This window comes from Lepidochelys olivacea (assembly GCF_965140295.1).
Source record: "Lepidochelys olivacea isolate rLepOli2 genome assembly, chromosome: 7".
NCBI lineage: Eukaryota > Metazoa > Chordata > Testudines > Cheloniidae > Lepidochelys > Lepidochelys olivacea.
In genome coordinates this window covers 83,109,000-83,124,634 of record NC_140417.1, presented here as the reverse complement: position 1 = coordinate 83,124,634, position 15,635 = coordinate 83,109,000, and the positions used below count along the sequence as shown (strand labels likewise).

Sequence of the window (15,635 nt, the reverse complement as noted above, 5' to 3'; positions counted from 1 at the left end):
CAGTAATACTCTGAGTCTGGCCCTGAGACACACTCAGAACAGATGGCTGCCATTCTGAATCGATCCACAGCATTGCATCCATTACCTGGCAAAAATTCCACACACGGTCGAATTCAGTGTCTTTTATATGGAAGTATGTTGTGGCCACAGATTTGGTACTATCTGTACCCTAAGTATTCATATGTCAAATATTTCCACACTCTGGGGGTATTGTTGACTTTCATTTTAAGGCAAAAGTGTCTGTAATTAGGGTACGGTTTATAATAAATACACTGGACACATTTTCTTTTCTTTTTTCTTATAAAACAAAAAACAAAGATGAAATATTCTCAGTAATTACAGAGATTATTATGGGGTAAAACAAAATAGAAGGTCCTAGTACATCTTTAAAATTCTCTCTCCAACATGGAATGTAGACAAAAAAAAATTAACATTTTGCCATCCACCCTCAAAAAAAGAAAGGGGAACAAAGAATTGTGTGTGTGTAAAATTCAAAGCTACAAATCTAAAATGAGTCCTAAACTAAAAAAGCAAGACATATTTAAACAAACTTTTGAAGAGAGCTGGCAAATTAACTACTCAAGATTTCTTGAAGGTGATATAAAATGGTAGGGGGTATCTATTAGCAAGAATTAATCACAGACTAAACCCTCTCCTTCATAGCAAAGCTCTCCATTAAGTCACAAAACATCAAACTACTAACATTCCCCCTCTTCACCACATTTTAAAAATAAAACCCACCTCTAATTCTTTAATGCTACTCAAATTTATGTTGAAAAATAAAGCTTCATTTGGCTGTCATAGCTACTTGGTGTCTAGCTTGGCCATTTCTTGCACGTAGATTCCGATGCTCTCACTGTCAAAGAGCAGAAAGTAAATGTTCTTCAAGGAGGAAGAACTAGCGTCATCAAAATGGGTGGAAATGGCTTTGAGAGTCACCTGGGCTGCGGTCTGTTTTGGGAAGCAGTTTCTATGCAGCAGAAGCAAAGGAAAAGATGGAAGTTAGTCTCAAATTCAGTCATTTTAATTGTGCATGGAAACACTGTACTCATGACACTGAAAAGAACAAAACGCATTTTCAAAATGAGTGTTTATATACTATTACATGAGAAATCCTGCATTAAAGCAACACCAGTTGCAAGTATAAAACACACAAGTCAAGAAATAAAACTCTAGGTTCTCATCGCAACATGAACTCAATTACACTATTATACTCGCCAACAACAGTTACTATAATGTTGCAAAACAGTTTCAATTATCACTTGTTTTCATACATCTTTCTGAAATGTTCATTTTTAGGGTTGACCTTTTCCATCAATGGTCTATGCCTACATTTTTTTTTTTCCCAGACATAGAAGTTCAAGCAACTTTTCCTCTCCCACTCAAAGGGGAGTGAAAAAAATATTTTCTTGCTGTGAAACAACAAACCCAAACACCCCCTCTCTCCTCCTCTCAAAAAAATGCCAGCAAAAATCCCTAACATTCCTTTGAACAAAACTACAGCAAAAATGTTTGAAATCTGGAACTTGGTATGGATATAATTCTCAGGACTAGTTCCTTTGATTGTTTAGCAGGATGTATTCTCAAATTTAAGAGTAAGTGAAAGTAAAAGTTACTTACCTTTTTCAGTAACTGAAGTTCACTTGAGATGGTTTGTCCATATATATTCCACTCTTGGTGTGCATGCTCCCTATGCAGGTGAGATTGGTGTCTTGGCCAGCAGTGTCTGTGGGGGCTGCGCCTGTGCCCTGCATGTTCTCATGCTCCCATACGGAGGACATAAAGGATGGTGTGGGCCCAACCGTCACTCAGTTCCTTCGCCACTGAGTTCCTTCACCACTGCAGAATCCCAGTGCAATAGGACTCCATAGTAGTGGGAAAGGAGGGTGGGTCAGGCAATATACATATGAATAATACATCTTGAACTCCAGTTACCTGTAAAGGTAAGTAACTTTTCTTCTTCGAATGCTTGTCCATGTATATTCCATTCTTGTTGACTTCCAAGCAGTGATCTGATGCGTGGAGGTGGGTGCTCAGAGTCCATTTAAATAAAGATTGCAGCACAGCTCTGCCAAAGGAAGCATGAGACCTCAATGCTTCCACTATGGAGTAATGGTTGGTAAAATTATGTACTAAATCCCAAGTAGCTGCCTTAAAGATGTCCAAAGTGAGAATGATTTACAAGGAATTGCAGAGGCTGGCTGTGCCCTAGTAGAGGGGGCTCTAATATAATTGGGAGTTCTAAACTAGTTAACTCATAACAAAGCTTAATACACCCTGAAACCCATACACTGGCCTGAAATCAGTTGACCTTTTCATTCTTTCAGCTAATGCTATAAATGATTTTGGGAAAGCTCTGAAGGCCGTGGTCCTTTGAAAGCAAATCGCTGAGGACATGCAAACGTGTAAAGTGTGCAACCTAGACACTCCTTGATTAGAATGCGGTTTGGGAAAGAATACTGGCAGACAGATCATTTGATTCAAATGGAAGTCTGAAACTACCCTGGGTGGGAACTCAGGAACTTGTTTTCTCGTAGTACCAGGTATATGAATCCTAAGACAGTGAAGTGTGATTTGGGAATCTCTTCATGTGTGGAGCACATCGACAGTCTTAAAGCTAAGAAGGTCTGAGCCCTCAAAAAGAAGATTCTCCACAGTTGTCTGCCAGAACTTTGGAGCCAGGGTGCCCATCCCATAATTTCTGGTGTTGCTGTGGATTGCAAAGCAGGGTCAGAAGCGCCTAGAGGTGCCCGTAAGGATGTTCTAGCTATTAAGTCTCCTTTTGTAACTAAAAATTTAAATTCCTCTCTGCTTTCCTGACGTAGTTTATCAGTAAAATCCAAAAAAATTGTTTTAGTTCAAAAAACCATAACCAACAATGCTTGATAATTCAAATTTCTGAATTGTAAGATGGTAGAGAAACACTCATGACCAAATAAGTCAAGGAATTTTGGGTCCTTTTCACTTGGAGCAATTCTCGGTTGACACTCGGTGCTCAAGTAACCTCTGATGCTCTAGTCTGAGTACCTGAGGCAGCTAACTTTGGGCTGCCATACAATACCAAAGTCTCACACCATTCTCCCTCTAAGCTCCCACAGTACCCAATTTGGGCTATGGAGTCTCTTCTGAATGGGAGCAGTACGTAGACTTAGACATCTTTTTAGAAGTTCCCGGAGAGGATCTACCTTTCACTTTAGCAAAGCAGCAATGCTCCTTTTCCTCTGAGGACTTAATAATCATCCTACTGGAATCTGAAGATGGAGCCTCGAATCTAGTGGATCCATAATTCACTGGAGCACTTCTGGATTATGATGGAACTTGTCCAGCTGTGCCCAGATCAGAGGCTGGTCCCATGGAGCAGTCTAATAAAATCATTTTTAGATTTGCCTCCCTAGATTTTAAAGTCCTTTTAGAAAAAGATTGGTACACCAAGCATTTACTGGAGATATGGGATTCCCCAAACAAAAAAGACATCAGCAGAGACAGGAATTGCTGTCTCACAAAAGAGGCAATATTTAAAATCATGTGATTTACGATGAGATATCCCTAAGTGCCACTAACAGGAAAAAGATCTCAGTGAGGAAAATAATAAAGAAGGAACATAAAAACTTCCTAAACTATCAATAAAAGAAAGCCTATTCAGAATGTTCCAGCAGGTAATTATCCAACTAACATTAACTATCCTAATGAACACTAATAAATATCTATTACATTTAGAGATTATGAAACAAGTGATACATTGAGAGGGAGACACTGGGGGCTCCGTCTCACAGCCATGAATGGTGAGAAGTGGCAGTTGGGCCCTTCCGCCCCTTATGTCTTTAGGACAGAAGCACAAGGACAGTCGGCACATGTGCAGCCCCAATGGACACTACTGGCCAAAAACTCCAATCTTGAGTGCATGGGGTGCATGTGCACCAAGCATGGAATATAATGAACAAGCACTCTAAAGAAGAGGGTCACAATGGAGATTACACTATTTTGAAAACTATAAATCAAATTTATTTTAAAACCTACAATTTAATAATAAAAAGAGAGAACACTGTTGACCTATCAAACCTGACTTGGACTAAAACACAGTCAAACCAAGGACGGAAACAGCGAATGAAACAACACATGCATTAAAATTTTATTCCATTTCCATTTACTCTTATATCCTGAGCCCTTAAAAATATGATCCTAGTTTGAAAAGTGATTATGTAAAAATAGCACATTACTTATCAGATCAGCTCTTTCTGTCCATTCAGAGACACATCTGCTCATTTTAGGAGTAAAAATAAGATTTTCTTTACTTTTTTTATTCCTATTAACACAGTAGAGCCAACACAATGAGAAAGAGTAGGGTAACGTCTACTCCTTCTTGTCAGTAACCAACAAAATCGTTTACTTTGGTCCAATCATTTAAAGCTCTACGAACTCAAACATAAAAGATGGTGCAAGTGTAACTAAGGGCATCTGCTGTAGCCAGCAGCGTTGCATAAGTGTAACTGAAGGCTTAAATCGGCTTGCATAAGCTTTGTTACTGACAGACTCCAAAGTGGTAAGTGGGCAGGCAGTTAAAAAAATAACAAAACACTGCTTTTTACTTGTCAACCAAGCATATTTGATCTACAAATTTTTGGGAAACAAACCTGCAATCCCACAATGATTTTTATAGTTGCTTTTCAGAGCAGAATCACACTCTAAACACAAAACAATTTTTATCTAAAAAATGATTTTGAACCACTATCTGGTTTAATGGGTGCTCTTGGGAAAACCTATATAAACAAACCAAAATTTACCTTCTTCTATCAAACTGCTCAGGCATAGGATGCTCAAGCAGACTAGGTGCTTGGTGCACTATTATTTATGTCTAAAGTTATGCTGGCATTGAAGCTAACAGTTTTATAGTGAGAAACACCATTGTGAGATTAGGTAGCATAAAACTGAAGTAACGCAGTTGTAAATTAGGCCCAGAGAGTAAGAATTACTCACCAACAACACAAAGCATAGTTGGTAGGCCCAATTTTTGATCTACTAGATTTGAATCTCCTTTTTATTAGATTATGTTCTACATAATTTATTATAAAGATTTTTTTATTGATAACTGCACGCAAAAATGACACTTCATACCATTTTACTCAAGAAGAGCACTTTGTGCCTTCACCTGCACCACTGAAGTCAACTGGAGTTTTGCCACTGACTTCAATGGAAGTAGAATCTGGCCTCTATAATAATCCCCCTTCCTGCCACAGATGCTGTCAATTTGCAATAATATATCAGCCTCTTCTGGGTAAAGATTCATACCTGCCACTGGGGAGAGGGGGGAAAGCCACAGACTTCAACTTCTTGTCTTCTGCAGCTGTTAAGCAGTTCTTAATAGTCTCCTCAAGTTGCTCTTCACATTTGTCTGAACCCCACTGTGGGATGTGACAATGGATCACAAACTTTGCTGCTAGTCCACTGGACTGGCTGAGGGCAGCTAATACATAAAGAAAAGGCGATGATTAGTTTCTAATACAGAGGTGGGCAAACTACGGCCCACGGGACCATCGTGCCTGGCCTTTGAGCTCCCGGCTGGGTAGGATAGTCCCTGGCCCCTCCCCAGCTGTCCCTGCTCCCCCACAGCCTCAGCTTGCTGCACCGCCAGCACTCTGGCCTGCTGCTCCTGCCAGGGAGTGTGGCAGTGTGGCTGTGAGCTCCTGCCGCTCTGAGCAGCATGGTAAGGGGGCGGGGAGGTTGGATTAGGGGCAGTGGGTTCCAGGGGGCAGTCAGTAGACAGGGAGCAGGGAGCGGTTGGATGGGGCAGGGCGGTCAGGAGATGGGGAGGTTGGATAGGGGGTGGGATCCTGGGGGGCGGTTAGGGGTGGGGGTGTGGATAGGGAGTTGGGGCAGTCAGGGGACAGGGAGCAGGGGGGTTGGATGGGGGTGGAGTCCCGGGGCATGGGTCCCAGGAGGGGGCAGTCAGGGGAAAAGGAGCAGGGGGGTTTGGATGGGTTGGGGGTTCTGATGGGGACAGTCAGGGGGCGGAAAGTGGGAGGGGATGGATAGGGAGCAGGGGCCAGGCTGTTTGGGGAGGCACAGCCTGCCCTACCTGGCCCTCCATACAGTTTTGCAACCCCTCAGGCCAAAAAGTTTGCCCACCCCTGTTCTAATATAATCATTTTATAATTATCACACCTTCCATCCCAAAGCACTTCACTCACAACACTAATTATTGTTCACTCCAGAAAACTGTTACAAGAACATTAAGGCTGCAAAATCAAGCACTCAAAAATCAGGATATGTTCCAGAATTAAGGTTGCACTTGCAACCTTAATTGCCCCCCTTGTGCTATACATTAAGATACAGTTGTTTAATTACATGATCAGATACTTTTCCCACAGGATCTGGGCCTCATTCAGTGAATGGTTAGTTATTTAATATTTGTCTTTATCCTCATTCAGTCTGTGGTCTCAGGCCTTATTTAACACACATCATTCAAACTCTGTACTGAATACAGTATTATTAATTTTCTGATGGGCATTTCTATGGTGCTCTCTCAATTATATCTGAATGTTTCACAGATTTTTAATGAATTTATCTTCACAGCATCCCTCTGAGATTAGATAGTTTTATTATTCCCATTTCACATATGGGAAATAGAGGCACAAAGAGTTTAAGGCCAAAAGTGTCCAACAGTTTTGAATGTCCATCTTGAGACACCAAGGAGGTGATTTTTCAGAGTACTTAATATTTTGATAGCACTTTATATGTTGAAAGTACAGTTCCAATCAACTTCAGTTGCAGTTGTGAGCGCTTAGCACTTCTTCAAATCTGTCACCAGGTGTCTCACATTGGCCACCCAGAAAACGAGGAACATACAATTAGTGCTCAACTATGAAAAGTCTGGTTTAAGTGACTCGCCCAGGATCACATAGGAACTTCGTGGCAGAGGCTGCAATAGAATCCAATTCTCCAGGGTCCCACTCAACTTCATGGAAATGGATAAAGTTTGGCAAAGTTGTAAGCAACTGAAAACAGAGTCTTATTTGTAGATTAGAAGGCCAGATGAAACCATTGTTATCATCTAGTCTGATCTCCTTTATAACACAGGCTATGAATCTTTCCCAAAATAATTCCTTAACTATATTTTAGAAAAACATCCAATCTGGATTTAAAAATGGTCAGTGATGGAGAATCCACAAGGATCCTAGGTAAGATGTTTCAATGGTTAATTACTCTCACTGTTAAAAATGTACACCTTATTTCCAGTCTGAATTTGTACAGCTTCAACTTCAAGCCATTGGATTGTGTTATTCCCATCTCTGCTAGATTAGAGATCCCATTATTAAATATTTGTTCCCCATGCAGGTACTTATCCACTGTAATCAAGTCACCCCCTAACTTTCTCTTTGTTAAGCTAAATACATTGAGCTCCTTGAGTGTATCAGTATAAGGCACATTTGCTAATCTTTTAATTATTCTCATGGCTCTTCTCTAAACCCTCCAATTTATCGACATCCTTGAATTGCAGACACCAGAACTAGACACAGTATTCACAACAGTGCCAAAAACAGAGGTAAAATAACATCTCTACTCCTTACTCATATTATAATGGAAAATGTTGAGAAACGTTACCTATGAGTGGTGCTACTTAAAATATACACAAGAATTTTCTGATCTACCACTTAACAAACAGTCAGTCACCTTTGGGATGGAGCATAGTATTTACAGGAGAGCTCCAGCCATTTTAAAAACTTTTAGTATCATACATTAGCATCTAAAATAATGAAAGTGGCAATTTTAAAAATACCAGCATAGCATGTGACAACATAAATGGTAAAATACATTCATTTCATTGGGGTTGTTATCTTCCCTGGCAACAGGTTACCTGAATGAAGACCATTTATTTTCCATTGATGCTAATGGGTAAAAAAGTAGTTTACTCCAAAAGTGTTTAAGACTCAGTGTGACAGTGAGGTAAAATAAATTGTAGCAAGTCTCTCAAGGGTAGTTGTGGATGGCCCTTTGCTTGGGACTTTTAAAACTAGGCTATTTATTTGGGGGATTTTTAAAATGAGACTATTTAAAGAATCCAGTCTCTGTGGTTTTGAGACACTAGATTGGACAAATGTATTAGAAAATGTATTGTAGGGAACATTGTATATAATCTTTTTTCCATCTTCAACCCCTATAAATCAGTTAATTTTGTTCACAAGTAAGATGCAACCTCCACAAAGTAAGCTCAGAGCTATACATTGCCACAGATATTTTAAAATTTCCACAAGTATTTCTTTCAGAATTATATATTTTATCATATAGCCGTTGTGCCAGGGGTGGGAGAATAGCAATTTAAGGAAAAAGATAATCACAAGATTTACATCTATATTATATTCAAAGAATTAAAGTACAGTAAGAGAAAACTTCTGCTTTGATTATTAGTTCTAATATTATTGGTTTAATACAAGGTAACTTATAAACTGCTGCTCTTTTTATACTTAATATATTATACTGTGAGCTAGATCCTTAGCTATGGCTGAGGAACACACAATGTGCAAGTCTGGGGGTGCAGGATAGGTCAAAGGTCATAAAGCTCACCTTTGCATTCCCCCAATCTTGGGGCTGACATGGGCAGAAATGGTCCTCTGGTGTAAATTAAGGCAGCCTAACTACTGCCACGGGGCTAAAAAACAAAGCCATATGATGGGCACAGAACAGGGACATCCTAGCCCCCTCCCTTTCATCCAGGTATGTCCGCTGTACTAGCACCAGTTAGAAAGAAGGCATAGGAGCCTCTACATTACCAGAGAGATTTTTTAAAAAATATTTCCTAGTGTAGACAAAGCCCTAGATTAGCCCAAGAACAGATCAGAGTGGCAGAAGAAAGGAATGAGTATTTGTGAGGAGAAAAAGCTGACATATACAAAAAGATAATATAGCACCCTTTTTACCTTCAGCAACTTCCAAAGGTCCTTGTGATTTGCGGAGCTCCTTTACTGTTTCTAAAAATTCTTTCCCTCCAGCCTTTTCCAAGGCCTTGCCTGCAAGGAAACAAAGCAAAAGGCTTTTATTTGAAACAAACAAAACAAACTGTATTTCTTTTAAAAATAAAATACAACTGCAAATTGTTTCAAGAACAAAAATTATACATTATCTTAATTCACTCTTAATCAACAGGATTTATTTATCAACCCTAAACTGCCTGTTTTTATTAATACTTATTTTTATTTACATTTATGCATTTTACAAGAACCAAATGAATAAATGTTTGTTAACATGTGTGAACTAAAAATGTATTAAATAAACACTGTATGTTTAAACCATGTGGAATGATCATGTATTCTTCACCTTGAACAAACTAAAACATTTCCTCTTTCCTACTTCACTCAGCAAAAAGAGGTTGGTATATAAACAACCAAGAGGAAATAATGTTGTATTTAATTTTTTAAAAATGCATTTTTGTAATTTCGAAGCCTGTTCATTTGGATATATGGATATATCTGGATATATTGTAAAAATGAGATTCTGATATCACAAACAGAAAGCCATCTCTATTTTTTTCCTGATATGATAATAAAGAAAAAGTGAGAGGATATACATGAATGGAAAATTCAAAAGGTTTAAACGTGCTAAATTTTTCTAAATGCCAGTTACGTTTGACCATCATTGTTCTTAATATGCATAATTAAATTAAATCATCTCCCGATAATATGAGATACCAGCAGAATGACCTTATTGTTAAAATCTTGAAGTTAAGGTATGCTTTTTTGTACTGGTTTCAGAGTAGCAGCCGTATTAGTCTGTATCCGCAAAAAGAAAAGGAGTACTTGTGGCACCGTAGTCTCTCTCTAAGGTGTCACAAGTCCTCCTTTTCTTTTTTTGTACTGTCCAACATGGCTGCTTATTATTTGAGTTCTTGAAAATAACACAGCATGTAACACTTTTTTTTTTACTGGTTTTGGTACAGTGAGTTAGTATTTCATTATTTGAAGTACCTGAACTTTATTCTCTATAAAATATGCCATCTTTTTTGTAGTACAGGTTTAAAGAAAAGTGTATAGTAGAGTTTGCAGTACTTTCTTCTCAGATAGCCCTGAGAAGGATGAAAGCATGGGAACCAGATCTCTCATGCTAGAAACTATCATAAATAAGATGTGCACAGTATATGAAAAAATTCTAATCAAAATACAAAATGTGCCTTGCAAGAATTTTCCAAGAATATCCCAAAACTGCTAACCTAAAAGTCAGGTTCAGTAATTTAGAAGATGATACATTGGTTACTGGCAGAGATATCTCTACTGTGTAACTTCACTTCAGTTCCCTGGTGGAGAAAGTGGACAATCAGCAAAACTGTGCCAGCAGAAATTATATTTATAATTATATATATACTTTTCTGCAATAATTTATAAAATAAACAAACAGTTGAGATGCCAGTGGGGATGAAATCCTTGCTGAATGATTATATGAAGCCCTGACCCTGTGCCTATTTCTGGGATCCTGACTGCAACTGATCTCGGGCAAGTAACTTCACTGCCCTGTGCCTCAGATTCCGCACTTATAAAATGGTACCTCCTTATCTCACAGGAGTGGTGTAAGGCTTAAGACACTGATGTTTACAAAGCATGTGAGATCTACAGTGAAAGACATGATAAGAAGTATTATGAATACATTTCATTTCCTTCTGAGTTTTTTCAAATGCAAATACAAAATAATTGTAACACAGAAAAGGATATATGAAGAGATTACTCACCTTGTGCAGTAACTGCGGTTCTTCAAGATGCGTGTCCTTATGGGTATTTCACTTCAGGTGCTCATGCCCTTGATCGGAGATTTATAGTTAACAGCATCTGTTCAGCATGCATATGCACCCAATGTGTCCTCGTGCTGAACACCAAGGCTATATAGGAGTGTGTAGGCAAACCATGCTGAGTTCTTTCTCCACCCAAACATCCCTTAAGGAACAGTCTGAAGAAGAGAGGGCAGAGGGCAGGCAGTGGAGCATTCATAGGGGGACACATCTTGAAGAACCGCAGTTACTGCACAAGGTGAGTAACCTCATCCTCAAGTAATGTCCCTATCGGTCCTCCACTTCTGAGCAGTATCCCTAAATGGAGGAGGGAATTTCAGAATAGAGTCCAGAACTGAAGACAGGACTGCAGAACCAAGTGCTGTCTCGAATCTGACAGCTTGGATCAGGGCCTAATGTTTCAAAAATGTATGTATTGAAGCCTGTGTAGTGGCTCTACATATTTCAGATATTGGTACATTCTTCAGTAGTGCCACAGAAATTGCTTGTGATCTGGTTGAATGTGCTATAACCCTCTGGGGGGATGAACACCGGTAACCTTATAACAAGCAATAATACATCCAGAAATCCACTTCAGTAGTCCTTGACTAGAAATTGAGGATTCCTTGGAGCTATCTCCAAAGGAAACAATGACTTTCTAAATTGCTTGGTCCTATCTAAGTAAAACACCAATGCCCTTCTAACGTCCAGGTATGTAAGCAGGATTCCTATAGGGAACTATGTGGCTTCGGGAAAAACACAGGCAGATGAATGGACTGATGGAGATGGAACTTCAGTAGAACTTCAGGCAAGAATTTATAGACGTGAAGAGATCTTGTCCTTAAAGAACGCCATGAGATGGCAGGGGGCCTACCATCAAAGCTCCAATCTCCCTGACCCTTCAGGCCAACGTGATGGCTACTAAAAAGACCGTCTTCATAGACAAATGCAAGAGCGAACAGGTTGCCATAGGTTCAAATGGAGATCTCATAAGGTATTTAAGTACCAGGTTGAGGTCCCATATTGGGATGGGGTCTCGAACCTGGGAATAGAAATTCCCCAAACCCTTACAAACTTAGATGATACAGGGTGAGCAAATATGGAGAACCCTTTTACTGGAGGTTAAAAGGCTGATATTAAGGCCAAATGGTTCTTAATTGAGCTAACTGATCATCCTGATTTCTTTAGATCCAGCTGGTAATCCAGGATGACTGAAACTGACACAGATTCAAGCAGAAGGCAGTGACAACATAAATGGAAGAGTGTCTTCCATTTCTGCAGGTAAGCAGTACAGATTAATGTCTTTCTACTATTCAGTAATACCTGCTGTACTTCTGAAGAGCAGGAGGATTATAACCCTGTGAACCATCGAGGAGCCATGCTCTTAGGCAGAGAACCTCTAGGGTGGGAAGAAGCATGCGACCCACATCCTGTGACAGGAGATGAGGAATGGTTGGGAGCTTGAATGACAGCTGAGCACATGGGTGAAGCAGATAAGAGTACCAAGCTTGTCTCAGCCAGGTCAGCACGGTAAGGATAACCCTGTCCTATCTGATCTTGTTCATCACCCTTAATATCAGTGGCATTGGAGGGAATGCACAGAACAGTCCCCTCCTCCAAAACAGAAGAAAAACATCTCCCAAGGACCGGTGGCCTCATCCAGGGACCAGGACGAAATATATGTTTGAGGGGTAACCTCCTTATTCACCTTAGCCTCCTGTTCCTCAATTGTCTCTTCCTGTGGGGGGGGACAGGTTGGGGATGGGAGAGCTGAACAACTCTGGCCTCCATATCAGATGGTACCAGTGGTCTGGCAAATTGCTGTTAACAGACAGCCAATATTCCCCACTGCGGAGCCCATATAGAAGTGGGTGTGGCATGCAGGATTGGTTCCACCACCCTTGATAGCAAGCTATCAGACAAAGGCTTCCTGGAGAGACATGTCTGAGAATCCTGAACAGAAACAGAAGAGACCAACTGAAAGTCTTCCTTATCTTCCTCCATCAACTCCTATGGGGTAACACTCACAGAAAATGGTGTAAAGTCTTGCAGTACTGGAGGCGGTAATCCAGAGATCAGGGTCTCAGCACCCACAGGTGCTCAGTACCCATGAGGAGTGGGGACTCTCGCTCATCCATTATTGAGAGGTCCCTTGTATACCTCCTCCTGTGGTACTGAGTAAGAGATCAGTACCAATGCAGTAGCTGCATTGACAGAGCTGCTGATGGTATCATTGGTGGGCGTACAAAAGTTGATGCTAATGATACCTGACTCTATATTACATGCTTGGTGCCAAGGGTGTCGAAGGCATAGGTACCAACGGCTGGACAGAATACACAGATAACAGCTGGGATGAACGCAAAGGTACCAATGGCTGGGACCAAACCCAGTGGTTCCCGTCCCAAGTGTCTATGCTCCTTGCTCAAAGATGGTAATGAGGTCTTCTCAGAACAATGTCTTGTTCCTTGGAGGTCCAGGACTTCACGGACCCGCTGGTATCGGAGGAGGAGTCCTTTGAGTCAATGGTACCAAGCCAAGAAGCTGAGGCTTCAGAGACTGTAGATCTCTTCAGAGACCTGGTCTTTTTCAGAGCTGGCTCCTTCAGATGAGAGTCTGTGCTCCTGTTTTTGGAAGTTTTCCCTGACACTTCCAACATCTCCCCTTTCTTAGGACAAGGTTGTGCCAAGTTAGAAGAGGCACTGGATCTAGGTGCCGAGGGGGAGGGGTTGGAAGTCTCCTGACCTGGCTCAGACAGTGGTTGAAGGGAGCACTCCATGATAAGCAGTCTGATCTTAATCTCCTTGTTCTTCCTTGCCCTGGGCTTGAGGGCAAGATGGAAGTTGCACTTCTTGGCGATGTAGGACTCCTCCAAGCAATGGAAGTATTTAGAGGGACCGTCGCTCACTGGTATGGACTCTGAGCAGGAGAGGCAGCGTTTGAAGCCCAGAGAAGCCAGGAATGCCCTGCCAGGAGGAAACAAGTCCCCTAGAGGGAAAGAGAGGAGAAATGATCCTCTCCCTACTTAACTGTACTAACTAATTATAATAACACAGAAACTAACAACTAACTACACTAAGTATTCTAAGAAAGATAAACTGAGGCATGCTCAAGGGGGACACATCAAGGCTACATCTCAGACCAAGGCAGTTGAGAAGGAACTGAGGGCAGTTCATCCACGCACTCCTTTATAGCCTCGTTGTCAGCATGAGGAGGCATAGGGCGCAGGGGCTGGACAGGCACGGCTAACTGAAAATCTCTGATCAAGGGCTACAGAGGTGCATGCACACCTGAGGTGGAGCACCCATAGGAAAAATACTTGAAGAACAATTGATTATTTAACTGCGTTAGCGGCCATGGATTCTAAAAAGATGAAAACTTTTAAAAGGCAGTAATAAAAGAGAAAGAAAGGCAGTAATAAAGGACCAGCTAGGCTGTCTATACTACAGCCTGTGTTGGCATAACTTATGTCGCTCAGGGGTGTAAATATTTCACCCCCTTGAGCAACATAAGTTACACCAACATAAGCATTTATGTGCACAGCCCTATGCTGGTGGAAGAGCTTCTCTTGCCAATGTAGCTTATACCACTCGCAGAGGTGGGTTTTTTATGCCAATGGGAGAGCTCTCTCCCGTCAGCATAGAGCATCTTCACCAGATGCGATACACCTGCACCGCTACAGCACTGTATGTATAGACATACCCTTAGTCTTAATACTACGAACCACAGAAGATTTAACAAGCCTTGACTTGGAAGGGAGAATGATAAGATATCACACCTATACTATTTTGATCATGGCATTTGTCATCTCATCTGTATGTAGGCTATTATTAACAAGTCACTGATTAGCTGCAAATAGGTACCAACAAATATCTGCTCAGTTCCAGCCTGGTTTTCAGGACAGAAATGAAAGAGTATTCAATTTCAGTAGTCAGCCAGTAGACCAGATATCAGTTCAATGCCAGATTTACCTTTGCTGCTTCGAATGAGCCTTACCTATTTCCTCCTTGAGGTCTATTTCAGCAGTTGTTGGGTGAACAATGCCTTCTACTTTCATGGAGCCAATATGGCTGACGTCACTTTGTGTCAGAGAAAGCTGCAAGATGAGAATGAGAATGTAGAAAGAATTAAACTAATAATTTTAACTGTGAAATCATTTTCATACCAAATTACTACAAGAGAAGCCAGATGACTATTCATGGGTCATTCATTTTACTGTAGTCAAGTTGTCTGATTCCAAGTTTTAAACTTTACTTTTATATGCTCTTAGAGTAGACCAGGCCTAATTCCCACCCACACATCAATCACAGAACTGGAAACAACCAATAATTGAAGCCTTAATGAGAGTTTAAAAAGCCCTTCCACAGATTCTACAGTCTCATTTCTCTCTTTGTTCAATCTCAACAAAAAAAAGACGACAGAAATATTGAGATTATCACACAAAAAATGACATTACAGCTCTATAAGCTTTGGAAACTCACCATTTGCACATACTAAGTAGAGTTTGTTGGAGACTTGCTCTTAAATTCTGTGACTACTTCATTTGCAGTGAGCATGCTCCCTAACCTCACTGAGTCTCCCTACTTCATTCTGAAGCAGAAACACAGACCTGAACTTCTGGATGATACACAATGGATTCTTCTTCTGTTGAAAATGCCCTTTGGTCTGGGGAAGATATGCGGGGCTGGTAGCCAGAAAACTGTGACTTTTACCAATTTCCACTGAGTGGACTTCTGTGCACTTCACAACTGTTATTATTGAGCAAGGCCTAATAACTCTACTCTAGTAGCAGGGTAAGTATCAGACCTCCCCATTTTACAGAAGTAAATGGGAGGCTGCACAAAGTCACATCTGGTGGAATTGGGAACAGGACCCATATGTCAAACAGAGC

At 40.7% G+C, this 15,635-nt stretch overlaps 1 protein-coding gene across 1 annotated transcript in view; it reads right to left on the bottom strand.

Moving 5' to 3' along the window:
• Nucleotides 1-347: 347 nt before the first annotated feature.
• Nucleotides 348-15,635, bottom strand: part of MACROH2A2 (macroH2A.2 histone) — a 35,778-nt gene continuing 20,490 nt past the window's right edge. The window contains exons 6-9 of the mRNA XM_084635599.1: nt 14,741-14,840; nt 8,913-9,002; nt 5,287-5,461; nt 348-970 (exon numbers count right to left, since the gene is read on the bottom strand). Of these exons, the coding sequence (XP_084491725.1) occupies nt 805-970; nt 5,287-5,461; nt 8,913-9,002; nt 14,741-14,840 (531 nt within the window). The 3' untranslated portion in view covers nt 348-804. The remainder of the gene's footprint in view (nt 971-5,286; nt 5,462-8,912; nt 9,003-14,740; nt 14,841-15,635) is intronic.